The following is a 27469-nucleotide window of genomic DNA, read 5'->3' as shown; positions in this document are numbered from 1 at the left end:
GTCACTTGATCTGCTGTTTGAAAGTTGTTACAATATATTCGCTTTCGGTGTATATATTGAGGTTTATATTTAAAAAATATTACTTGTGTGCTACATGTGTTTAGAAGGATAAGGGCCAGCCTGCTCTTCCTTATACCACCCTGTTTCTTTGACAAAAAAAGTGAAACATAATTCTTGCAATTTTTACCTGGGATAAAATTAAAAGGGCTGTTCACTTATTTTGTTTGGTTTGGTTTTGGATAAAAAATTAGCTAGTTAAAAATTAATATTTATTAAAATCTACACGGATCTCACACAAAACAAGTTTCAGTTTATAAAGGTTTTATAGCACACACACCCAAACTTGAAACCAATCATTTTAAAATACAAAATTTTCAATTCGACCCTTAATAAATCTGCCCCATAATCCCAGTTTTCCAGAGGGATCTGCACTTACAGGATGATCAACAGTGAACACAAGCATTTTTCTTTGAGTACAGACCCATTAGCAAGCATTAAATCAGTAAACTTGTTCTTAACCGTGCAATGAACTCATGGAACTGAACCAAATGAGATTAACCCCTATTGGGTAAAAATAAAAACTGGGTAAATAGGCTGTGCAAAATAAAAAATGTTTCTAATATAGTTAGCTAGACAAAAATGTAATGTATAAAGGCTGGATTGACTGGATGTGTAAAATAACAACCAGAACACAACTTCCTGCTTTGCAGCTCTCTTGGTTTCTACTGATTGGTTACCAGATAGTAACCAATCAGTGACTTGAGAGGGGCACATGGGTCATAACTGTTGCTTTTGAATCTGAGCTGAATGCTAAGGATCAATTGCAAACTCACTGAACAGTTATGTCCCATGTGGCCAATTAAAGTCGCTGACTAATTTAGAGTTAGAGAGATGAAAAGCAGGAAGTTGTGTTCTGTTCTGTTACAAGCCCAGTCACTTCAGCCTTTACGGATTACATTTTTGGCTTATTAACTATATAAGAAATATATTTTTATTTTGCACAGCCTATCTATTTACCCAGTTTTTATTTTTACACTGAACTGTTCTTTTAATATTTCGTTTATAGATCATGTGGATCTTAAATATCTGGAGATTTGCAAAGGCCTGAGATTTTTTAAAATGTTACAAAATGCTTTGACAGCTGCAATTTATATTTTAGATGTAAGCTTTCCTCTCGACACCTGTGCTCACAGAAGTCTTAGATTTTACCTAGACATAGAATTAAATGCTGCAACAAGATTATTCCTGTGGGAGTCCCTTCTACTCAAAATTAAACCTGAATATTTCAAAATTCTGCGATTATATTCTTCAACTACTATGGCTATGTCAGGGGATGAACAATATATAATTCAATTTAAACCATGAAACCAATGTACCCACTGTACCAGCACCTGTGCAAGCCTTGGTGTGACCATGGATACCTGTCCCTAATTTATTAAATAATCAATGTGTGGAATCAGCTTTTAATTGTTATGGTGAGTCTTGTGACTGAGCAGTTTTCTTGTTTCAGCTGTTGTGCCAATAGGTTTAGATAATGAATCATGATTATTTAAACCTAGGCTGACTCATTCCAGTGTTGTGCTTAACAATGTCATTTATTTTGCAAAGTGTACACTTCCAAGGCTTATATGTACATGGCGGCAGTGATGAAAGGCTTACAATATTATAGTTAGAAATTCTAGTTCCCAAACTGTGAGATGGCCCGTTCTAGGTATGTACAAAACAGAGAATTTGGGGCCTGGCCTCAGTGAGCGAGTTTGGGGTGAAAGGTGGTTTTGTGCCTGAATATTCAGTTATAGCAGGATGACTAATCATCATACATTACATTAGAAGAAAAGAACTTTCATTTGAAGCAACGTAGGGGGTTCTTCACAGTCAGGACAGTGAGGTTGTGGAATGCACTGCCGGGTGATGTTGTAATGGCTGATTGCGGCTTTGCTGGGGGCGGCTTTGAGGGGGGCTATTGCGGGTAAAGCACATACTTGATACTGACACGTTCCTAAAATTTTTATAGGAATGTGTCAGTATCGCTTTAAGAAAGTTTGTAATTATTTATTAAACTAAAATAAAAGAATGGATGTCAAAATATCTAGACCTGGAAAAGGGACTTAACCTCCAAGACTTTATCCCTGAATAGAAAAATGTCTTAAATAATTCAAACAATTTTTCTAAAAAGGCAATATTTATTCACAACCATGCCCCAAGTATCAATTAAAAACAAATTTAAAAACAAAGGTGCAACGCATGGGAGGAGGGATCCCTCTCCTTAGATTATTGAACCACACAACCCGATTTAAATAAATCAGGTAGGAGGAGCAAATAGTATTTATACAGCTGTAAGACACAAGACTAATCTGTCTATAAGAAGTATGACATGTCATTCAACTTATTAAGCATACATCAATGCCTCATGTTCTATACGTCATTAGTTGCCACGCAGCTGATTAAGCAATATGTTGAAACAATAGATGGTGTAATGCTCAACAAAGCATAGATCATAGGCACTGTCCAGGACGTTATATATATTTGAAATTATCTCAATAATGCAGGTACTGGGTCTCCTTCAGAGAACAACTTCCCAAGATGTTGATCAGGGACACACTATAATAGTTATATAGTATAGATCGGCAGTGAGGTCTGTATATTGATAGTGATGACCGGTGGTATTAGGAATCCATATCTAAAAAGTCTAACCACATCCTTAGCGATTTAGCAATTGCAATACTGCACAAAAGATTTTTTTGTAGCTATGATATGGATAACGACTCATGGAATCCTGTAATGGCACTGTCCTGTCCGATCCAAAGTACGGTAACACAAGTAAACAAACAGACCGTGTTCCTGAAGTTGCACCACTGAACCAGCTTAAGGTGAATGAGTAAGTTCAGCGTCCATGGTCCAATGCCTTGTCACCACAAATCTTTGGAGTGGCGCCCCTTCTCCCAGAACGCCACACCAACCTCAACGACCGTTTCGCCGCCAACCGCAGCTTTGTCAAATATCACGGCTACAAAAAAAACTTTTGTGGAGTATTGCGATTGCTAAATCGCTAAGGATGTCGTTAGACTTTTTACATATGGATTCCTAATACCACCGGTCATCACTATCAATATACAGACCTCATTTGATAGTTTTTAATTGATACTTGGGGCATGGTTGTGAATAAATATTGCCTTTTTAGAAAAATTGTTTGGATTATTTAAGACATTTTTCTATTCAGGGATAAAGTCTTGGAGGTTAAGTCCCTTTTCCAGGTCTAGATATTTTGAACTCAGTTGTTTGTGGACACTCCTTGGGCTTATATCACTGATTATAATTATTATCTGTTTTCTTGCTTGTTCACATTTAAGGTTAAAAGAATGGATGTCTTTTTTTCCAAGTGTACAAAGAGAATATACAGAAGTGTGCCCAAAGTGTTGTTATTCTGAATGATCCTTCTTTTAATATATTCCAGGCCACATGGATATGGAAAGTAATGGACTAGACGCTGATGTACTGACTCGGCCTGCAGACTTGTTGATCACTTGCACCAATACAGAGGATGATGTTGGTGCAGATGATGGGATTCTCAAGGTCAGCAATTTGAAAGATTAAGTAGAATGTATTAATAAAGTTAAATAAAGCTAAATGCTTTACTGAATAGCTTTTTATACCTTTTGGAATAGCCAAATGGGCAACTACAGCTTCAAAACTATAGTTGTTGGGTGACTTTAGGTGGGGTGGGCAGACAAATGAGCTTCTGTTTGTGCTCTCAGCCTTTGATTTTTTTCTGCAGGCTGAGAGAAGTGGATCCACTCCCTTCTGCAGCTCAGTTTATCTGCATTGAAAACTGCAGCTTCTACTTGCACGCAGGCATACGGAGTTCTGCCTTACTAGCAGAATAAATGAAATTGTGTTTATGTGGTTAAATCGCTGATTCCTTGTGGCCTTAACAAGTTGCTTAGTCTGCCTGGACCAAGTATAAAAACACATATACTTAGGGGATATCATGATTCCACTGGCAAGCATACACACAGGAGGGGCTTTTGAGCAGGTGACAAAATGTCTCTGGTGCTATTACTGTAAGAGTGATAAAAAAGCCACCAGTCTAATAAACCACTGGAACATGCGACATAGTGCGAACTGTGTAACTTTCATTACTAAATCCTTTAGATGTGTTTATATGCAACAGTTATAGCCCCTTATATAATGTATAAATTCTAATATTAGGGATGTGGCAAATACCAGATTCTGTTTGAGATTTGCCTGATTCCAAGCTGTTTTCAGCAGGATTCTGATTTGATCAAATCCAAGTGCCTGGTCGAACAGAATCCAAACTGTTAAAATCATATGACATTAGACTACATGATTAAATTACATTTCCCACCTACCCCACCCACACAAATTACATATGCAAATTATGACTTGGATTTGGTTTAGGATTAACCCAAATTCTTTGTGCAAGATACAGGTTTGCCCAATTCTTAAAAAAGTGAATTCCGTGCATCATTAGCCACTATGTAGCTAAGGAATGTAGTATGCACACAGTGAACTATGTTTGTGTATTTTTTCAATTGATTATATTGGCTTCTTTTAGAATACTGCAAACCAAATATCCACCCTCGCCGAGCAGTACCATTTTATAGATCAAAGTGGAAACACCATTCAATATGCAATTCAGGCCATGCCTGGTGCCAACCCCCAAATGGTAAGCATACCTTCTTCAAAATTGCAGTTTTGATAATAAAGTTTTAGGCTTCTTTTTTTTCATTACAAAGGATTCCATTAATTATAACAGCATATTCTTTTGCCATTTGTTGTTGAAGATGATCCTTACCAGTGAGTCAGAAAATGGCCAAGTGTTCCATGTTATTCCTTCCAGCCAATCAGGAACAACTCAGCTTGTTATTCCACAGGGTCAGGACTTAGATGGTAAGTGGGCAACAGCTTTCTATCAATCTAGACTTTGGTTTTATTACTTAAAGTTCCCACAATGCCTCGGATACTTCTGTGATTACCTCCACAGAACATGCAAGGAATTGTAGAAATTGCAATTTTGGCTGGAGGAGGTTTGCCTGCTGATACAATATTTCAGTGGTACATGTAGTCACAACCAGCAATGCAGAAAGAGCCAGACACTTTTTTGATTAGCAATTACCTGTACAAATGATTAATGTAGTCACAACCAACAGTGAAGCAAATAGCAAGACAGACATGGTTTAAGGAATGCTGGAAGTCGTAATTCAGCAACATGTTGAGGTATAACAATTGTGCATAGGCGTGTTCAACCTACAGTCCCTGCTGCAAGCATAGATGCTCAAGCATGATGAGCATTGTAGTTTAGCAAAACCTGGGGACAGCCTTGAACTAATGCAAAATGCAAACGCACAGACATCAATTACCGTAGCTTAGCAACAGCCCAACAGCCAGTCACTCATCAGCTTTAACCAGAGGGAACCAAAAAGATGTTACAGGATTAGAATGTGATGCTTCTAAGCTTTATCTGTATTTAATTATTTGTTTACGTGCTGTAATTTTTATTTAAAGCACTCTTCATATAGTGATATACTTTAGGCCTATCATATTCCAAAGTATATGAGTTACTAATTAGCCTGTATTATCTCTGAATGGCAACAGCAGTAAATAGCATCGGTACATTTGTACTGTGTTCCTAATATTGTTACTTTATTACTATTTAAAGAGCAGCTGCAACAGAATGAAAACACTGAAAATCTCCAGGTAGTAGCAGGCAACACTGTGACAGAAAATGCAGCCAGCTTCATTATTCATTCCAATGCATCACTGGCTGTATCAAAGATGCCATCTGACAGGTAAGCTGAAATAAGGTATAGAAGGGGCACATTGTATGTAGATATGCTAGTGTGTTTGTGCACACAAAATTGTGATGTGCACAAAGAATTTTGTGTGAAAACAAAAATTTTGCATTTATTCTGACATGAGCACACAATTTTTAAAAATGCACGCACACGTTTAAAATGTATGCTCACAATAATAATTTTTTTGCACACAAAACCAAGGAATTAGAGGGAACATTGCATGGTACCATGGAAACCAATTAATTCTGAATTCGAATTGATTAAAAGGGGATGTTCACCTAAATAATTGCACAATGAAAGAAAATGTAATTCTAGGTCAGTTTTAGGGATGCATCGAATCCAGGATTCGGTTCGGGATTCGGCCTTTTTCAGCAGGATTCGGATTCGGCCGAATCCTTGTGCCTGGCCTAACCAAATCCGAATCCTAATTTGCATATGTAAATTAGGTGTTGGTTGGGAAATCACATTCACAAAAGAAGAAGTTTTTCCACTTTTTCCTTTTCTGCCCTTAATTTGCATTGGCAAATTAGGATTCGGTTCGGTATTCGGCAGAATCTTTCACCAAGGTGGTGCATCCCTAGTCAGTTTCAAAGATATTTGACAATTTCATTGATGTTAAGGGTAGGGATTCACCGGATCCACTATTTTGGATTCGGCTGAACCCCCAAATCCTTTTGCGAAAGATTTGGCCGAATACCGGGTGGGAATGGGAAAACATTTTTTACTTCCTTGTTTTGTGACAAAAAGTCACGCGATTTCCCTCTCTGCCCCTAATTTGAATATGCAAATTCGGATTCGTTTCGGACGGTCATTCCTGGATTCGGTGCATCCCTAGTTAAGGGTAAGGGCACACGGGCAGATTCGGGGAGATTAGTCGCCCCGGCGACAAATCTCCTTTTCTTCAGGGCGACAATCTCCTTGAACGGCCTTCCCCTACCTTCCCGCCGAAGTTGCCCGAAATTTCCTCGTGAGGCAACTTCGGAAAAAGAAGAGAAAAATTGTCACCCCGAAGAAGAGGATATTTGTCACTGGGGCGACTAATCTCCCGGAATCTGCCTAAGTGACTTTACCCTTAGGGTAGGGACACACTGGGCGATTTGGGGAGATTTAGTCGCCTGGCGACTAATCGCCGCGACTTTCCACGACCAATCTTCCCCGAATGCCTCCCCTCGCTCTGCGCCTGGCTAAAATGAAAAATCGCCTGCGCTAATCACACGTGGTGATTCGTTTTCCGAAGTCGCCCGAAGTTTCCTCGTGAGGCAACTTCGGGCGATTTCGGAAAACGAATCGCCGTGTGTGATTAGCGCCGGCGACTTTTCATTTTATCCAGGCGCAGAGTGAGGGGAGGCATTCGGGGAGAAAAGTCGCTGCGATTAGTCGCCAGGCGACTAAATCTCCCCAAATCGCCCAGTGTGTCCCTACCCTTAAGATATAAATAAAGATGCAACTGAAAGCAATTGCTGTTGTCAGTTTACCAGACTACAGAAAAAATGTAGCAAAACTCACCTCTGCTTTCTCATATACATCTTCAATTCATGTATATGAGAAAGTTGCTTAAAAATGACATTCTCTTTCATAATGATGTAACAGTTATTGGGTTGTCATCCCCTTTAATAATCAATGCTGTAGCACCAGCTTCTATGACATTTTGCTTTCTGCTCTTGATTGTTATTTCTAAAGACCCTTAAAGTGATAGTGACACCTCTAGTTTTGTGCTTAGAGCTATACTTTGATGGCAATAGTAGCTATAAATCACAACATTTCTGATGTAGTTAATCTTAGCTTTTTATAATCTTAGCTTTTTGTTAGCAGCCTAGAGCGCACTGAGTATGTGCAGTGACATACAAAAGATGAAAAACTGCTTTGGACACATTTGAAGTGGTGGCTCATTACTTTTATAGGGCTGTTGAACCTCTAGGCTGAAACAGTAAGTTCAGTATATAAATAAAGCATTTAATGGCTTATTCTTTTATTAGCTTAAAGGGGGTTGCCTGACTTTGAGTTATCTTTTCGTATGATGTAGACAGTGATATTCTGAGACTATTTGCAACTGATTTTCATTTTATATTATTTGTGGTTTTTGAGTTATTACTCAGCAGCTCTCCAGTTCACAATTTCAGCAACCTAGTGGCTAGGGTCCAAATTACCATAGCAACCATGCATTGATTTGAATAAGAGACTGGAATATGAATAGGAGAGGGCCTGAGTAGAAAGATGAGTAATAAAAAGTATCAATAACAATACATTTGTAACCTTATAGAGCATTTGTTTTTAGATGGGGTCTGTGACCTCCATTTGAAACCTGGAAAGAGTTAGAAGAAAAGGGCAAATATAGAAAAAAAAAACATAAATAAATAATGAAGAACTTTTGAAAAATGGAATTGGCCATTCTATAACATACTTAAAGTTAACTTAAATGTGAACTGCCCTTTAAAAGAAAAACACATTTTAAAAATCCACAATTAGTTTCAAGCCAGGATTTCAGGACATCTCTTCTTTGAGGCAGTCGTTCTGGTTATGATTGCAGTGTGTTTGATTATACAAATTTGCTGCGTTTTGCCATTTTTTACATTTAAAGCCACACCTGATCTATTAGATAACACATATTCATAAACTACCCCAAAAGAAGTGACAGAAAACAGAAAATAGCTATCTATTAAAACAATGGCAATGTCATAAACATTTTGTTGCTTGTGGGATTTGGTAGGCAGGCAGAACAAAACTTGGAAAGTCCCTGCATAAACTCTTATGGTAATCGCCCTGGAATAACAGGAGGTTAGTACTTGAAAACATAGCAGTAAGTATCTCTGAAAGTTTCTCTATGTATTGAATTTGAGACAAGGGTAAACGTAAGGGCCACATTATCTCTCTTCTCACACTTCTAATATTCAAGGAACAAAATGTTAAGAGTTAAAACAAAGGCTTGATTCATTTGTGCTTTTATTAAAGTTATTTAAGAAAAAAATAATAATCTTGTGTTTTTCAAATTCTCATAATTAAAAATAATTACATGAATTGTAAGAACGCAAACAAAAGATCTATTTATTTTAAAATAACCACCACTGAAGCTGTCCTTTGGCACTCCTGAAGTATCTACCCATGAGCCAAGGGGGCTGCTGATCACCTGCTTGCAATATACTTTAAACAGACACCCAGACCGGGGAGCTTAGAAACCATAAGAGTGGAAGGTACAGATGCATTTGTAGTCATCTTAAAAAAATCAAGATCAAAACGAGTTATGTTATGATACCGATAGTTATCTGAAGGTGAACATCAGCTTTAATGGTAAAAGAACATGTACCTTTAAATATGGTCCCATACCATATCAGGTTTTAGTAGTTTTATAAATGACTACAAATGTTTATCCATTTTTTTTTTTTATTTGTTCGGCTTCTAAATTGTCTAAAATGTTTCCTTAAGTATTTTATTCTTTTCACATAATTTTTTTTTATTTAGGTCACCTACAGAGTTGTTCCAAAAACCTCTCCAACCATTGCCAACAAACATTCCTGTTTGGGCTCGTCGTCTCAGGAGCTGTGAGGTGCGCTGTTAAATAGCAATTTTGCATGTTATAGAAGGAAAAAAATCCGAGCAACATTGCAGTTGAATTTCATTGTGTGTTTGTCCTTTAAAGGGACAGTGTGCCATACCAATTTTTGCATGTGATTAAGATTTTTTTGTGTAATTTCCATGTTTTCCAGTGACAGTTCTGTAAACCCAAAGGTACACAGGGCAATTCTGAAAGTTTTATTGCCAAAGCTATTTCCAATGTTGCAGGCGTCAGTATGCTTAGGATTGCCTGCCATTTATATCAATGGCAATCCTTTGTTCTGATGGTGCATTTATTTGTCAGGTGATTGATACTTAAAAAATCTGTAGAAATAAGTCAAATCAACTGGACTTGCTGTGTTTTTCTTGAAGAAGTTTCACCACTCATCCAACTGACTTTCTTGAATCAGAATGACTTGTAAATAGATCTTTTTTTGGGAATATATACTTATATAATCAATTTATGCTGATTGGAGCAACATTCCAGAGTATATATTCCCAAAAAAGATCATATTTACAAGTTATTCTGAATTGAGAAAGCCGGTTGGATGACTGGTGAAATGTCTTCAGGAAAAACAGTTCAGTTGATTTGACTTATTTCTACAGATATACCACGGCCTGGATGAATAAGAATCTTCACAAACAGATACTTAAAATGCATCACATCTTCAATTTATAAACACTTGGCCAGCTGGAAATTGCTGTTGAGGCAAAATGGCCAGAATCATCTTATTCTCTGTATATCGACAAGCTTTTTTATTTGCGAAAACACAGACATCGTGGGGCTCATTTATAAACAAAAGGACAAATTTACACCTGGCAGTAACCCATGGCAACCAATCAGAGGCTTGCTTTCATTGGAAAAAGCCTCACTAATTGGTTGCTATGGGTTACTGCCCAGGTGCAAATTTTCCCTGTGTTTATAAATGAGCCTTAGTATGCTGTTTAAACCACCATTTTATCAGTATCTGCATTGTAATGAATTCTTGCACTTTTCTCTTATTCATGTCCAGAAAATAGGAGACTCTTACCGTGGTTACTGCTTAAGTGAGAATGAGCTAATGAGCATTTTAGCACTGCACAAGCAGCAGACACAGAGCGTTTGGGGAACCCGCCAGTCTCCAAGTCCTGCTAAAGCAGCTACAAGACTTATGTGGAAGTCACAATATGTTCCATATGATGGAATTCCTTTTGTTAATGCAGGTACTTGTATTAATGTTACAGTCCAAAACTGTTAATGCATAATTTAAATGTATATGTGTGAGAGTGCATAGATATATTTTGTATCAGCAGCTGGCTTTAGGATTGGGCAGTGAACAATTGTCATTTTAGGCCAGATTTGCAGGCCAGAATGAGCTCCACTTGGGACAGGGGTGTTTTTGGCAACTTTGGGCTGAGTCAGCTACCTTGTGCGGCCAAAAAGTTGCCTTTCTGATTGATATCCTGTGGAGGCTCAGTCAGATATCTATCAGGAAGGCTAGACAGTTCTGCTCGGCTCTCCTCTACCTGAGCCAGTTATTTGCTTAGGGGTCAGACAAGTGCATCAACCCAGTCTGACCCATCATTTGGGCCCATATGTGTCGCCGGCTTTAGTTTAAGAATCACTATAGGGCAGGTAAATTGTATGAATCACACTCTGTGGTACTACAGATAATTTGTATGACTACCCAGAAAGACTGCCCCAGTCTTAACATCTGGCGTAATTAGGATTTTTTTCTTTTACAAACAAATATGGTTTATATTTGAGGGTAGACTGTCAAGGTTGGGGTTGTTTTCTCTGGAAAAAAGGCGCTTGCGAGGGGATATGATTACACTTTACAAGTACATCAGAGGACAGTATAGACAAATGGCAGGGGACCTTTTTACCCATAAAGTGTATCACCGTACCAGTGGCCACCCCTTTAGACTAGAAGAAAAGAACTTTCATTTGAAGCAACGTAGAGGGTTCTTCACAGTCAAGACAGTGAGGTTGTGGAATGCACTGCCGGGTGATGTTGTGATGGCTGATTCAGTTATTGACTTTAAGAATGGCTTGGATGATTTTTTGGACAGACATAATATCAAAGGCTATTGTGATACTAAACTCTATAGTTAGTATAGGTATGGGTATATAGAATTTAATTAAAAGTAGGGAGGGGTGTGTGTATGGATGCTGGGTTTTCATTTGGAGGGGTTGAACTTGATGGACTTTGTTTTTTTTCAACCCAATTTAACTATGTAACTATGTAACTATATGTCATATCGAAGTGGGTTTTGCTTTCATTCATTTATACAATGTAACACATTTCAACATCTGTGTTTAATGTAAACTTTAGCCTTAAAATGCTTGTTTATGTGCTGAAATGCAAATGAATGAATGGGATGCTGCAGTTTTGGTTTCTTGCACTTCTCCACAGGCTGACATGAGTAGGTGGGGAATACACCCCATGTGCCATAACCCCCGGCATTTAAGAATGGTAAATGGTAGTTGCTGCTCTATTTCAGAGGGTTTATGGTTATAGTTAAAGGATCACTATAGCTTCATTATTAATTCACCTGTTGCATTTGTTTATAAGAAATATCAAGAGAATAAGTACAAATAAGAGTGTGATCTTAGTGTAAATCTGTATATACTAACCGTTACTAAAAGAAAAGGTAAAGGTCACAGGGGATTTAAAAGCCTGTTAGGGCAATGGCACATACAGTAATTCTAACCATTCTTATGCTGTAGTGTTCTCTGTAACAGCTCTGCCGGTGGACAACAATATGCCTGCAACTTCCCATTCATTCCAGAGACAATTGCCTGGACCCATACAGTGCATTCAAGGGTCAGATAACTGTAGCTTGAAAATTTTTGAAAACCTTAAAAAAGATAATATCATAGGGATCTTTTTTATTTTAACAAGCAACCAAAAACTCCCCATTGTCTTTAATAGACGTCGCCTGTCAAGGCGACTATAATTGGAGAGGGTCTGAAAAGAGAGATATAAATTATAAATAGGACTAGTGAGAAAACTGAAGCCTCACAGTCTGTTTGCTTACTGACAACTATAAAGCATTTTGTAGGCTTGCATAAAAAAACAAGCACATCAAAAGGGAACAGTGTGAGGCCATAATCAGTTTTCTTTGGAACATAACATATCTAGATATGTGGTAGTTTATTTTATGGCAGTCTCTCTTCTGAACCAACACTTACCATTTGCGATACTTTCTATTAGTGTCAAAGGGAAGAGGGCAGTTACAAGGGTTTTTTGTAGGGTTGCCCCCTCACCCCTTTAAAACCACATAAATGGAATCCATATAGTTCAGTCTGCATCATGCATCTAAATGGATTGCTAATTAGCCATGCAGGCCGTGGATTCCATATATGTTCAGTTTTAAAGGGGTGACAACCCTAGTTTTTCAGCTGGGAGGTGAAGAACATGTAGCACTAGCCTAATATAGATATGGGAAACACTTAACGGGTTAATACATTTGCTATGCTAATTAATACATATTGGTGCTGCTTTAAATTTGTTTTGGCAATAATTGCAAATGCTGTTGCATAGCTGCCTCCAAACAAGCACACATGCCAGCAACAAATCAGCAACTGAAAAAATAAAGATAAATATCTTGATCAAGATCGGAAAGTGACTGAAGGGCATTGTGATAATTAACCTTGTTTTTCCCATGCCCTGTGTTATTGTTAAACACATACGCAAACACAAGTATCACAGTGCTGCATTTCCAAATGTTAGAGTACTTAGTTTAGCATATGACTGCCATCTCATTCTCCACCTACAAAATGGTTACGTAATAACATGTAATAACACAAACTGCACCAGCTTCTATGCAGCAAGACTCCAAACTGTTTAGTAATCAGCAATTAGGTGTTTGATTTTAAAGGAAAGAGCTTGGTAGAGGCTCTGAGATATGTCATGCCACTAGCCATGCAAGATTCTGTTTGAGCAAATAAATGAAATTATGAAGTTATGATATGGCTATTTTAGGAAAACATGAATACACAGTTATCAGGCTGGTAATGCATTTAAAGTAGAACCTACATTATTACAAATAGTAAGATTTGCCTTGAGCGGGAATTAAAATATTAAGAGGCAAATGAAAACCTGACAGTTAAATGTTTTGCTGCTGGCATTGCAGTGCGTTTCAAGCCTTTCTCGCAACCACTAAACAATTATGAACTGGGAAAACGTCCAGGTCTCAATTTTAACAAAACATATTTGATATGTATCCGTGCTTGCAGGGAGCAGAGCAATCGTTATGGAATGTCAGTATGGGCCACGAAGAAAAGGAGCCCAACCCAAAAAGATCACCGAAAATGACAACATGTCCGGCTCAATGTACAAAGCAACTTGTCCAGCGAGGTAGGACTTCCCTTACCTGGTAGCTCTGTAGGGTACCTCATACTGCGATAGGACCTGTTATCCAGAATGCTCAGGATCTGGGGTTTTCCAGGTTAATGGATCTTTTTGTAACTTGGATCTTCCTACCTTAAGTCTACTAGAAAATCTTGTAATCTTGTAATCTTGTTTTATTATTACAGAGAAAAAGGAAATGATTTTAAAAATTTGGATTATTTGGATAAAATGGAGTCTATGGCATATAGCCTTTCCGTAATTCAGAGCTTTCTAGATAACAGGTCCCATACCTGTACACCATTGTTTTATTCTCAAAGTCAGCCCAATTGTAACATAGTTGAACAAGGCTTATTTTATGGTGCTCAGTACAAATCTAAATTTCATTAACACATAGCTTATGTCATCAAAGTTAAACAGACTTTAAGCAGATTTTATTATCCCAGAAAAGCAACACATCCCCCTTGGGCCTTGGGGCTCATTTATCAACACTGGGCAAATTTGCCCATGGGTAGTAACGCAAAGAAACCAATCAGTGATTGCTTATTTTAAGCCAGCTGCAGGTAAAAAAATGAATGAAACAATTTGATTGATTGCCATGGGTTACTGTCCATGGGGAAATTTGCCCAGTGTTGATAAATGACCCCCCTTGTATTTTGGGCTTCTGTACCAACCTAAGGCCACCACAGTCCTTTAGCAGTAAAAATTTGTGAGCTCCACATCTTCTCTTGTACTGATTCACTGCACATGCTGGTAGTTGTCAGTTATGTGAGCTTAGAGACTGACTCACAACTGGATACAACTCAAAACAAGGCCAGTTAATAATAAATGAAGGTGTGCATTCCATGGCAACATATAATTCTGATGATTCTAATTGATTATTATCAGCTCTTTAGCATCAGCTTCAATACCAGCTGTAACCTCACTGGTACAGTAATTTCAGTATAGCATTTCTAGCCCATATTCTGTGTTTTGTTTATTTCTCCTTTAATAGCATTATCACATTATACATTCTAAATCTTTTTACAATAAGGAAAGCAGAGCCAGGGCCTTTATAATTACACATTAATTCCACGGTCCCTGAAATGTATATCAGGCCAAACTGCTGTCTTCTTCTACATTGGGCCAGATTCAATTCAGTGAGGAAAATTTATCTTATGGTTTATCACGTGAAAAGTCATGGACGAGATTCAATTCAGGGAAGAAAAATCTTTTCTCCAAATTCAGTTCCAGTTTTTTTCCCATAGATTTCATAGAGTTTTCACGTGATAAACAGTGAGATCATTTTTTCTGAATAGAATTGCAAATTGAATATCATTGTTTTGTTAGGCTTTAAATTTGTAAAAAAATGTTTTACTCCTCTTACATAGTTACATAGTTAAATTGGGTTGAAAAAAGACAAAGTCCATCAAGTTCAACCCCTCCAAATGAAAACCCAGCATCTATACACAAACCCCTCCCTACTTTTAATTAAATTCTATATACCCATACCTATACTTACTATAGAGCTTAATAGTTACACAAACTGTCTCTTTTTAGTATAGAAGTGGAAATTTCTTGCAGTAGTGTTCATTTCATTGTATGGTCACGTGATGCCAGTGTATAGGTGTCTATCAAGCAACCAATAACATTGTCTTTATTTTCAAGGATATACATCAAAAAAGTAAAGAAGTTCCCTAATTACAGAGTGCCGACAGATCCTAAGATTGACAAGAAACTTATAAGAATGGAACAGGAGAAAGCATTTAACTTGTTAAAGAAGGATCTAGATGGGACTGATGGAGTTCTCAGGTTAGAGAGCTGTAATTACTTTTACACTTTTTTTTGCTGTATTTCATCTCACAAATTATCCAGTGTCTGGATATTAAAAGATATTTTTCAGGTACAAGGATCATTGACTGTGTCATTTGCAAGAATCAGTTGGTCCTTTACTGAGGACCGTTTGTGAAACCAGAGGGGCTTTTTCAAAATGTTGCTAAGCTCTACTTGTCAAGGCATTCTTTTATGTTAAACCATACATTTCCTTAATTAATGTGGTCACATTTCCAAATGAATACAGATATGAAAAAACTTCCTCATTATACTGAAAAAAGAAAGTAGACAATTAGATTTTCCCATACTACTGATGAGGCTATGTTTGCTACAACCGTCCTTGCATCTGCTACTGTAAAGCACTTGGTTACATGCACTGATGCTTTAAGATTGCCATCCTGCACTAGGAGACACCTGCTATTATTAAGGTAGTATTTTGTCAATAAAATAAAAATGACTCTTTTTCTTATGGGACAGTAGTCTCCAGTTTTGATTATGCAGATCTCATTTTACAACAACAGGATGTAGCTGTTCCATGGCCATCTGTGACAAAAACTGCTGCTCTGTTCTGAGCATCCATATGAACCGTGTCCAAGTTTATGACATCATTGACAAAGGATAGGAAATTGACATCAGCTGGGCAAATATTTTTAGGAAAAACTTAGTTGAGTGGAAGAAACTACTGGACACTGAAACTGATTGTGTTAAAAATAAAATAAAAACTACTGCATCTCAGATAACTGCAGATATCATGCTCAGAATCTATGGTAGAGTTACTGTTGCTTAACAAGTTATAATAGTCATACATGTATGTATATATGTATATGTGTGTGTATATATATATATATATATATATATATTTATATATGTATATGTATATGTGTATATATATATATATATATATATATATATATATATATTTATATATATATATATATATATATATATATATATATATATATATATATATACGTGTGTGTAGTTTTATTCATTTATTTAATTTATTACAGTATTACTTTGATCCAGTTATCAGATAGGATATGAGCCCTACCTTTTAATCATCCTTATTAGGGATGCACCAAATTCACTATTTTGCATTCGGCCGAATCCCCGAATCCTTTGTGAAAGATTTAGCTGAATACTGAACCGAATCCTAATTTGCATATGCAAATTAGGGGCGGTAAAGGTGGAAGTGGAAAACACTTTTTTTACTTCTTAGTTTTGTGACAAAATTATTATTATTATTATTATTAACATGTATTTATATAGCGCCAACATATTGCGTAGCACTGTAAAGTAAATGTGATTATACAACTACATCACATGAATTACATACATAGAATATATGGAGTAACAAACATCACAATCAATATAGGTACAAAAAGGTGAGGAAGGCCCTATGCATAGGCATACAGTCTAAAGGGAAGGGAGTAATACACAAGGTGTGGGAGTGGGCAAGATCGAATTAAGTGGGTGAGAAATGTGGTATTGCGTTTGGTAGTTAAGCAGAGTGAGGGTAGGCTTCTCGAAAGAAGTGCGTTTTCAGAGATTTCTTGAAAGTAGAAAGGTTGGGAGAAAGTCGGACAGACCGTGGGAGAGCGTTCCAGAGGAGGGGTGCAGCCCTTGCAAAGTCTTGAATGCGAGCATGTGAGGAGGTAATGAGAGAAGAGTTGAGTAGCAGGTCAGTAGAGGAGCGTAGTAAGCGAGTGGGTGAGTATATAGAGATGAGTTCAGAGATGTAGGGTGGGGCAGAGTTATGAAGTGCTTTGAAAGTCAGTGTCATTAATTTGAATTTGATTCTGAAAGGTAACGGAAGCCAGTGCAGGGATTGACAGAATGGCGAGGCAGAGGAGGAGCGGTTGCTGAGGTGTATGAGCCTCGCAGCAGTGTTCATTATGGACTGGAGAGGTGAGGCCAATTAAAAGAGAGTTACAGTAGTCTAGACGCGATATGATGAGAGAGTGAATAAGAATTTTGGCAGCGTCTTGGGTGATAAATGATCGTATTTTGGATATGTTCCTTAGGTGGAAGTGACAAGATTTAATAAGTGACTGGATATGAGGAGTGAATGACAGGGCAGAATCCAGGATAACCCCAAGGCACCGGGCCTGGGGAGAGGGGGTGATAGTGGAATTGTTAACTATGATGGATACTTCGGGGATGCTACTGGTGTTAGTTGGAGGAAAGAGAACCATTTCAGTTTTAGAGAGGTTTAATTTAAGGTAGCGTTGTGACATCCAGGTAGAGATAGCGGACAGGCAGGAGGAGACGCGAGTTAGGAGTTCTGGGTTGAGATCAGGAGATGAGAGATAGATCTGAGTATCGTCAGCATAGAGGTGGTAGTGGAAACCATAAGAATTTATTAATTTGCCAAGGGAGGAAGTATAGAGGGAGAATAGTAATGGTCCCAGGACAGAGCCTTGGGGAACTCCAACAGAAAGAGGTAGGGGAGAAGATGCTACTCCATTGTAGGAGACACTGAAGGAACGATTGGTGATGTAAGAAGAGAACCAGGACAGGGCTGTGTCACGAAGGCCAAGTGACTGGAGGGACTGGAGGAGGAGAGGGTGATCTACAGTGTCAAATGCGGCTGAGAGATCAAGCAGTATTAGTAGTGAGAAGTGATTGTTGGCTTTAGCGGTTAAAAGGTCATTAGTCAGTCGAGTCAGGGCAGTTTCCGTGGAGTGTTGTGGCTTAAAACCAGATTGTAGGGGGTCCAGCAGGTTATTGTCAGAGAGGAATGAGGTAAGTCGGTTGTAGACTAGGCGCTCAAGTAGTTTAGAGATGAAAGGTAGCAGAGAGATAGGTCGGAGGTTGTCAAGATTGGAGGGATCAAAAGAGGGTTTTTTCAGAATGGGGGTGACAAGAGCATGTTTTAGTTGAGAAGGAAACAGTCCAGTTGAGAGGGAAAGATTAAATAGGTGAGTTAAGGCTTTGATTAGACAAGGATTGGTATTGCGGAGAAGTTTTGAGGGAATTGGATCAAGCGGGCAGGTGGTAAGGTGAGAAGAGGCCAGAAGCTTTGAGACTTCCTCATCAGTGACAGGGGTGAAGGAGCACAGGAGGGACTGGGGAGTGTGGAGGGAGGGTGGTGGAAGTCTAGGGGGGTTGAGTAGTGTAATGTCCCTTCTGATAGTGTCAATTTTGTTTTTGAAGTGCTCAGCAATATCTTGAGCAGAGACAGATGTGCATGGAGAGGGTGGAGAAGGGGAAAGGAGAGTGTTAAAGGTGGAGAAAAGTTGTGCTGGTTTTTTAGAAAGGGAGTTAATGAGTGAAGTAAAGTATGTTTGTTTGGCTTGGAAGAGGCTGGTGTTAAAGGAGCGCAGGGCAGATTTATAGCTCCAAAAGTCTGATTCTGAACGGGATTTGCGCCAGCGACGCTCGAGTGCACGTGAGTGTCTTTGGAGCGCTTTTGTATGAGCAGTATGCCAAGGTTGAAGTGGTTTGGGTCTAGAACGTTTAGTTTTTATAGGAGCAAGCTCATTTAGGGCAGTGGTGAGAGTACTATAGTAGACAGAGGTAGCCACATTAGGACATGAGATGGCTGAGATATTAGAGTGAAGAGAGTCAAAGGAAGAAGAGAGATGTGACACGTCTATAGCTTGCAAGTCACGGTAAGTACGTGTTTGGGGAATAGCAGGGGGTGAGGAGGGAGTTAGTGAGAGTTGAAATGTGAGCATATTGTGATCAGAGAGGGGAAATGGGGAGTTAGTAAAATTGGTGGTTGAACAGAGTCTGGTAAATATGAGATCCAGAGCATTACCATTGGAGTGAGAGGGGGAGTCTGAGCACAAAGATAAGCCTAGGGAGGAGGTTAGTGAAAGAAGTTTAGAGACAGAAGAGTTGTCAAGTGATTTCCCTTCCCCCACCCCGAATTTACATATGCAAAATAGAATCTGGTTCAGCCAGGCACAAGGATTCGCCCGAATCCGGCTGGAAAAAAGCCAAATCCTGAACTGAATCATGGATTTGGTGCATCCATAATCATTATGCTTAATAGGTTTGACAAACAGGTCCTTTCTCCTCTGTATGCCATGCTCATAAGATCCTTGGCTGAATTTCACAAATACCACTTTATTAAATGTAGTATTTTCTTTCCTAGGTGGTACATGCAGTTACCAGATCAAGATGCTCATCAATATCATGATCTAGAAACTGGTTGCTTTTCACCATCAACTTTCCAGCCACCCACAGAAGATGAAGAGGAGATTCTTTGTGAGGAGAACTCCACGCAACTCTCACGGCTACATCCTAAAGTAGCAGAAAAAATCCATGATCTGGTGTCCAAAGGAATAAATGAAGTTTACTCAGTTAGGAAACAGCTTAGGTAAAAATATCAAGACAATAAATTGCTCCTGTATAGGATTGTCAGCCAAAAACATATTGCTCTGTGAGGCCACAATCTTATTGCTATTTGGCCTCCCCAACCATCATTCAGTCTTTCATTCAAACCACTTCATGGTTGCTAGGGAAAATTGGGCCAAAGCAACACGTTAGCTGCTGAAATTTCAAACTGTACAGCTGAAAAAGCTAAATAGTTCCAAAAGTACAAAAAAAATAATTTAAACAAATTGCAAAGTGTCTCGTGATATCATTGTCTGCATCATACATTTAAAGGTGAACTACCCCTTTAAATCTGCTGACTGTATAAATTGCAACTGAAACATTAATATCACTCAGCCAAACATTTGCTACATAGTTGAGATATTTATCCCCCTTGAAGAGCCGTTGCCAATGAAAACCGCAGCTTATTTTCACTAACTTTAATGATGTTTCTTTGTCCTTTCCTTATCAGGAAGTTTGTGGAGCGGGACCTGTTTAAACCCGATGACATACCTGAGCGCCATAACTTGTCCTACTTTCCAACTGTGAATGATCTAAAGAATCACATTCATGAGGCACAGAAAGCTCTGGGGAATGAGGAGCTCATTTATGATGCGGAAACAATCCCTGAGCCAGTCAGAGAGGTGCTTGTCTTGTTCATCTAACTGCACATAGTGAGACCCCATGGCAGATGAGGAAGTGTTGATAGTGCTGGATAGTCCACATTCCTTGAAGTCATTTGCTGGATAGTTTAATAACAAAATGTTCATTTTAACCTTAGGGGAAAAACAGGCATCAGGTCAAAGTTAATACCATTTTACTCGTAGATATATCTAAGAAAAAAAAAAATATCCAAAAGGAAAATTAACTGAAAGGTAACTGTCCACTCAGAAGGTCAGAAAAGTATAAACCTTAATAACAGGAAGACGTTTCTTCCTGGAGGAAGTGTAGATATGACCCATATCAGGAAGTGTAGATATGGCAGATTTCTGGCAGAAAACATTAGTGTGCTTTTTCTGTCCAAAATCCACCATGTGGGTGTAGTGATGGTAATGCACATGGGATGGAGGAGGGGGGCTATAAACATTTTCCTCAAATGAAGAAAACTGTATATGTGTCACTAGACAGGAATAAAAGCCTGCTTTTCTCGCACATCCAGTCACGGGATACAGCTTTGCTGGCAATACCCTAAATCAGCAAAAGCAGAAGAAACGTGATAAGTAACAGATCCTAGAAGATTATATCTAAGATTTGCATTAAGATTTGCATTAGACACAGGTAATGCCCTGTTCTAATTATGATCAATAAACAATGATAGCAACATTGTATTTATTGAAACATATGTAGCAGTATAATCCCAACAAAGAGTCAGTAGGAAAAATAGCAAAATAGGCTTCATTTTAAAAAGAAAGGAAGGTCCCGTTTAAAATGGGAAGGAAGTACAAGGAAATCTGTGTGCTTGGCTTCATCTTGTTGGCTTGGGGAGAGGGAATAGCACAACTGACCAGGTTGCAAAGTATTTGGCTTATGGGGCTGAGATCCCTCTGATTACTAGACAATGGGGCAAATTTACTAAAGAGCAAAGCGACAATTCTGTAACAAAAAAGCTCAGCGCTAGAGAAGTTTCCCACCATTTTGCCAGGCAAATTTTCTCTCAGATGAACGATCGTTAATCTGCAGATTTATTAAGGTGTGAACTTTTCAAAACGTTACCTTCTACTCGATGAATTGATAAGATGAAGCTACATCTACAACATTATTATGTCAGTGACATCATATCCTGTTTGCCAAAAAGCCATAAAAAAGACAAAAAGCTGATGTTGTTTCATATATTAATGTGGGATTATGTTTACAAGTGGTGTTAAATAAATGTTATAATAAATAAATGTTATTGGCCACTTCCAGCAATTTCACCAACATCACTAATAAATACATACATATGACCTGTATGTACCTGCCATATTTAAATTGATGTCAATGTAAGTAAGTTAATGAAGTTTTGCTAGGAAAAATATAACGCCACCGAAAATTCACCTAGAAACTTTTACTCTGGTGAATTTTTGTTGGTGAAAGTACACCAGCGCTCATTTGCCAAGACAAAGTTTCACATTTTGATAAATACACATATTCGCTAGGAAATAATGTCTGACGTCGTAAATTTGCCCCATGAGTGAACGCTGCGGGTAGTGAAAGCGATATTTTGATATGCCATCATTTGCCTTATGTGCCACCCTGAAACAATAAAAGTGATGTCACTAAACTTACCTACTGGCATAACCCCATGCACTTCAAAATACTTCTCTAAAGTCTGCAGCTCTAGCTAGCTCCATAAGATAGAGCCTTAACCATATACTATGTTGTCATTGTGGTTTTTTTTTTTAGATCCAGTGGACTGCTGACAGTGGAAATGTTCTTAATGAAATGGTTACTGTAACATTTGGACCGCTTCAACAGGAAGGTAATATTTATAACAATCTCAGACATATTGAATAAGGTATTATAACTATCTATCTCTAAGTGGTGTTTTAAATAGTCTTTATATCCCTACCATTCGTCAGGTATGAAGTGTCGAGATACTTGTGTAACAATTCTTTAATACGTTTTACAGCCCAAGAATATATAGTATGGTACCTTTTCTAATAGCTATATTCCCTGGAAAAATGTGGCTTATGGGTGTGTACAGTTACATCTGACTATGAAGATTTTCATTCATCCAGGTTATGATATATCTAGTATAGGTGATTCTAAAACAACTGGACTTGCTGAGTAATCATTGAAGACGTTTCACTACTCATCCGAGCAGTTCAACTGACTGGTGTGGGAAGTCCTCCGCATATAAACTCTTCCACTAATCCAATCAAAATGGCAATTGTAACTCTTAGGGTCAGGGCACACAGGCAGACTAATCTCCCCGAACTCCCTTCCCGCCGGCTAAAATGTAAATCGCCGGTGAGATGGCACGTGAGGCAACTTTGGGTGACTTCGGAAAACAAAGTGATCTGAGTGCCATCCCGCCGGCGATTTACATTTTAGCCGGCGGCAAGGCAGTTCGGGGAGATTAGTTGCCCCGAAGAAGAGGAGATTTGTCGCTGGCCGACTTATCTCCCTGAATCTGCCTGTGTGCCCTGACCCTTATACTAGATACAGTCACATCTATTGACTTTTTCAAATCAACTACTGTTTGCTCACTGCTTACATCAAAACATTAAAATGAATTAAAATTCCCTGAAACCATGAGATTTTATCCAGTATTATTAATATTACTATTAAGCTGCTGAACAGCACAAGACCTCCCAAAGCTGCAGGCACTGGCAGTCTCTGTAGACTGTTTGGCTGCTGGGGAGACACATCTCTGGTGCAATATGGCATTTGTCTTAATTATTTTATCATTTTACAAGTTTGGTTGAATTCTGTACATAAATGCAAAGACTACATTACCTAAAGGTATGATATATATTAAAAAAAATGCAAGTTATTTATCTGATTTCTATCTTAGAACAGGAAACTTTATTGAAGGTGGAGAATCCACCCTCAGAGGATGTTTGCCAAGACACAGCTCAGCTGATCTCTTCCCTGACCTCATTGCAACCCAAAATCTTTGCGCAGCTACAGGTGAGTACTTTGGTGAGGAAGACAGGTGGCACGTAAGCAATTAGAAATAGTTAATAGCATTTAAGACTACAAGATGTCAACTGATACCTGTGCTCTAATCTAATATTTCCCAAAAGTGTCTTATGTCTATGTGTTATAAACTGCATGAAGAAGAGGCACATTATACACGTTTTCAGCTTCCTTTGCTATTTTCCAAATGTAATTTAATATCGTTAGTCCACATAAAATCTTTATTTTGACTTTGGGCCAAATTCAGTTCAGTGAGAAAAGGTTTATTGAATCTGGCCTATTATCTAAAAAGAACAGGGACGCACTTTACTTAGTCTTTTCAGGTACATAGAATTCCTGTCTCACAGAGCTTACAGTCTAACTTCGGAGAGATACAGAAGCTTTCCATGGTATAAGGAGGGGTCAGAGAAATCCCTAAATCTCAATCAAGTGTTGTAACTACAGAGCCATTTCTTTTTGCAGTTACTGACAGTTTTTCTTAAATATGTAGTATGAAAACTTATGCCAAAGATACACGTCTGTGTAATTGTGCAGAAATGCAGAAGCAGTGCTTTTTGTGTGATTACTTTTTAAGCCTTTGTTTTTGAAGGGACTCCAGTTGCAACCATCCTTTACATCAGCAGATGGCAAAACCGCTCTTATCACTGTGAATCCATTAGGTCCGTCCTTTCTACCAGCTGAAGGGAAAACTGCACTTATTACAGTTAACCCTACGGACCAATCATTTACAACTTCTGATGGGAAAACCGCACTTATTACCGTAAATCCCACTGCTCCTTCATTTGCATCAGCGGATGGGACAGCGGCACTGATCACTGTGCACCCTCCTGCCATTGGTAGTTCTACATGCCTGCTGGACTCAGGAGGAAACCGTCATCCTTTGGTGGTCAGTCATTTGCACGGTCAACAGAATGACTCCCCTCTGTCCTCCATCACTAGTTTGCCTGCATCTGCCCACAACCTAGTCAGTATGGGCCAGATTGTAACAGTGGAAGAGGCAAGTGGAATGGCTGGAGAGGTGCATCAAATTCTGCTGGGAGACATCCACCCTATTCCTATCAGGATTGTAGAGAACCAACAAACTATTGGTAAGTTAGTATTTCATTCTATGCTCCTTTGCAAAAAAAAATTTAAATTTGCTCTTAAAGGAAAACTATACCCTCAAAATTAATATTTAAGCAACAGATAGTTTATATCATATTAAGTGACATATTAAAGAATCTTACCAAACTGGAATATATATTTAAGTAAATATTGCCCTTTTACATCTCTTGCCTTGAGCCACCATTTCGTGATGGTCTGTGTGCTGCCTCTGAGATCACCTGACCAGAAATACTTCAACTCTAACTGTAACAGGAAGAAGTGTGGAAGCAAAAGACACAACTCTGTCTGTTAATTGGCTCATGTGACCTAACATGTATGGTTTGTTTGTGTGCTCAGTGAATCTTACGATCCCAGGATCCTTTATTTTTTAAAATGGCAATTTTCTATTTATGATTACCCAATGGCACATACTACTAGAAAAGTATGTTACAGGTATGGGATCCGTTATCCAGAAAGCTCTGAATTACGGAAAGGCTGTTTCCCATAGACTCCATTATAATCAAATAATCCGATTTTTTAAAAATGATTTCCTTTTTCTGTGTAATAATAAAACAGTACCTTGTACTTGATCCAAATGAAGATTGAATTAATCCTTATTGGAAGCAAAACCAGCCTATTGAGTTTATTTAATATTTACACAATTTCCTGGTAGACTTAAGGTACAGAATGATCCCTTATCTGGAAAGCCCCAGGTCCCGAGCATTCTGGATAACAGGTCCCATACCTGTATTATGAAAATGGTTTATTTACATGAAGCAGGGTTTACATATGAGCTGTTTTGTGCAATATATTTTTATCGAGACCTACATTGTTTCGGGGGTATAGTTTTCCTTTAAGAATTTTGCTGTCTTTACAAAGAAAACTACAGGATATTTGTAGTGATGGGCAAATTTATTCACCAGGTGCGAATTTGCGCGATTCGACGCCAGCGAATAAATTTGCAAAACCGCCGCAAAAATTTGCCGGCGAATGATCGGTCTTCCTCTACTGCCTCTTTCTAACTTCCGGGGGGGGGGGGTCATAGATCACAGCAGTCAAAACTATTAAAATGTTGAAGCTACAATCTTTCTGTTCCCTGTCCTATGCTTATTCAAACCACTGCCTGGTTGCTACAGTAAATTGAACCCTAGCAACAAGCTGTTGAAATTCCAAACCGAAGAGCTGCTGAACAATCGGCTAAACAATTTAAAAGAGCAGAAAAATGAATGGCTGTAAGATAGGAATTCATCTTTTTTTGTCCAAATCCATTTTCAGAGTGGAGACATGGGCACGAGGACTGTTATTAAATATATATATATGTCGGGTTACTACTCACTAGACCTATGGTCAAAATAAAGTCTTTTGTATTGATTAAAACTCTCCCAGTTCTCCCACTGTTAAAAATGTATTTGTTGGAGATATTGAAACGTTTTTATTTAGTGGGAAACTTGATCTGCAGCTGCAACAAAATAGCAAGTATCATTTGCTGAGCTTTCATTATCTTTCTTGTAGCAGCTTGCTGTCCCTACCCACACTTCTTTGAGCAATAGTTTCTGTGCTACTGAGTTTAGTCTCTCTACATCTGGAACACTGTATTATCCTGACTGTTCTTGCACAAAATAACTCCCTGATGTGTTGTGTGTGTTTGTTTTGTATACTTAACTGTTTCTTTTTTCTCTCTCTTCAGTTGAAATAAACGCTCCCAATGGATTTAGCACAGAGGATGTTGTTGAGTTAAATAAAGAGGTATCTGAAGTACAGCTGAGTGCTATACAAGATAGCTCCACACATTCACAAACCCCGGTGTGAGCAGAAGACAAACTTGTTCCATCCTCACATCCCATGGTGTTTATTGTGGGACAGAACTCTGTTTGAGCCCTCATATTGAGGGAAACCTGCAGCTATAAATATACATTTTTTATTTTATTCATTATTCATTGGGCTAAGTACTGGAAATCTCAGCAGTGAACTTAAATGAAATGAAGGGACCCAGTTGTATAAACACTGAAATACATCACAAGTATACGCATCTACACACATCATCACCTTTAAATGAGGTTTAAAGGAACAGTTCAGTGTGAAAATAAAAACTGTGTAAATAGATAGGCTGTGCAAAATAAAAAATGTTTCTAATATAGTTAGTTAGCAAAAAATGTAATGTATAAAGGCTGGAGTGAACAGATGTCTAATAAAACTGCCAGAATCCAACTTCCTGCTTTTCAGCTCTATAACTCTGAGTTAAGGTGGCCATACACGGGCCGATAAAAGCTGCCGACAGACCGTGTCGGCAGCTTATTGGCCCGTGTATGGGGGCCCCCGACGGGCTTCCCCGATCGAGATCTGGCCGAAAGTCGGCCAGATCTCGATCGGATGGGATTAAAAATCCCGTCGGATCGCGGCCGCATCTGTTCGTTGATGCGGTCCCGCGATCCGACCGCCCGTTTGGCGAACGCTAGGATCCGATCGTTGGGCCCTAGGGCCCACGATCGGATCAGCCCGATATTGCCCACCTCAAGGTGGGCATATCGGAGGGAGATCCGCTCGTTTGGCGACATCGCCAAACGAGCGGATCTATCCGTGTATGGCCACCTTAAGTCAGCGACTTGAAGGGGGGCCACATGGTACATTTCTGTTCAGTGAGTTTGTAATTGACCCTCAGCATTCAGCTCAGATTCAAAAGCAACAGATATGACCCATGTGGCCCCCCCTCAAGTCTCTGATTGGTTACTGCCTGGTAGCCAGGGTAACCAGTCAGTGTAAACCAAGAGAGCTGAAAAGCAGGAAGTAGTGTTGTAGCTATTATATTACACATCCAGTCACTCCAGCCTTTATACATTACATTTTTGGATAACTAACTATATTAGAAACATTTTTTATTTTGCACAACCTATCTATTTACCCAGTTTTTATTTTTACACTGTACAATTCCTT

At 38.6% G+C, this 27469-nt stretch overlaps 1 protein-coding gene across 5 annotated transcripts in view; it reads left to right on the top strand.

The window, feature by feature from the left end:
• carf.L (calcium responsive transcription factor L homeolog) overlaps window positions 1-26679 on the top strand; it is a 32274-nt gene extending 5595 nt beyond the window's left edge. For 3 of the 5 annotated variants that reach the window (XM_018236166.2, XM_018236165.2, XM_018236164.2), the window contains exons 2-15: window positions 3455-3573; window positions 4577-4687; window positions 4806-4911; window positions 5681-5810; window positions 9273-9357; window positions 10379-10568; window positions 13588-13708; window positions 15347-15490; window positions 19614-19838; window positions 20307-20478; window positions 22217-22292; window positions 23331-23446; window positions 24045-24543; window positions 26226-26679. In XM_018236166.2, coding sequence (XP_018091655.1) covers window positions 3460-3573; window positions 4577-4687; window positions 4806-4911; window positions 5681-5810; window positions 9273-9357; window positions 10379-10568; window positions 13588-13708; window positions 15347-15490; window positions 19614-19838; window positions 20307-20478; window positions 22217-22292; window positions 23331-23446; window positions 24045-24543; window positions 26226-26347 — 2211 coding nt within the window. In that variant the 5' untranslated portion in view covers window positions 3455-3459 and the 3' untranslated portion in view covers window positions 26348-26679. Of the gene's footprint in view, window positions 1-1003; window positions 1476-3454; window positions 3574-4576; window positions 4688-4805; window positions 4912-5680; window positions 5811-9272; window positions 9358-10378; window positions 10569-13587; window positions 13709-15346; window positions 15491-19613; window positions 19839-20306; window positions 20479-22216; window positions 22293-23330; window positions 23447-24044; window positions 24544-26225 lie in introns of those variants that run through there. The other 2 variants (XM_041576433.1, XM_041576434.1) reach the window with 2 other exon arrangements.
• Window positions 26680-27469: the final 790 nt, after the last annotated feature.

Source organism: Xenopus laevis, chromosome 9_10L, assembly GCF_017654675.1.
Source record: "Xenopus laevis strain J_2021 chromosome 9_10L, Xenopus_laevis_v10.1, whole genome shotgun sequence".
NCBI classification, from domain to species: Eukaryota; Metazoa; Chordata; class Amphibia; order Anura; family Pipidae; genus Xenopus; species Xenopus laevis.
This window is presented reverse-complemented; position numbering and strand designations above follow the sequence as displayed.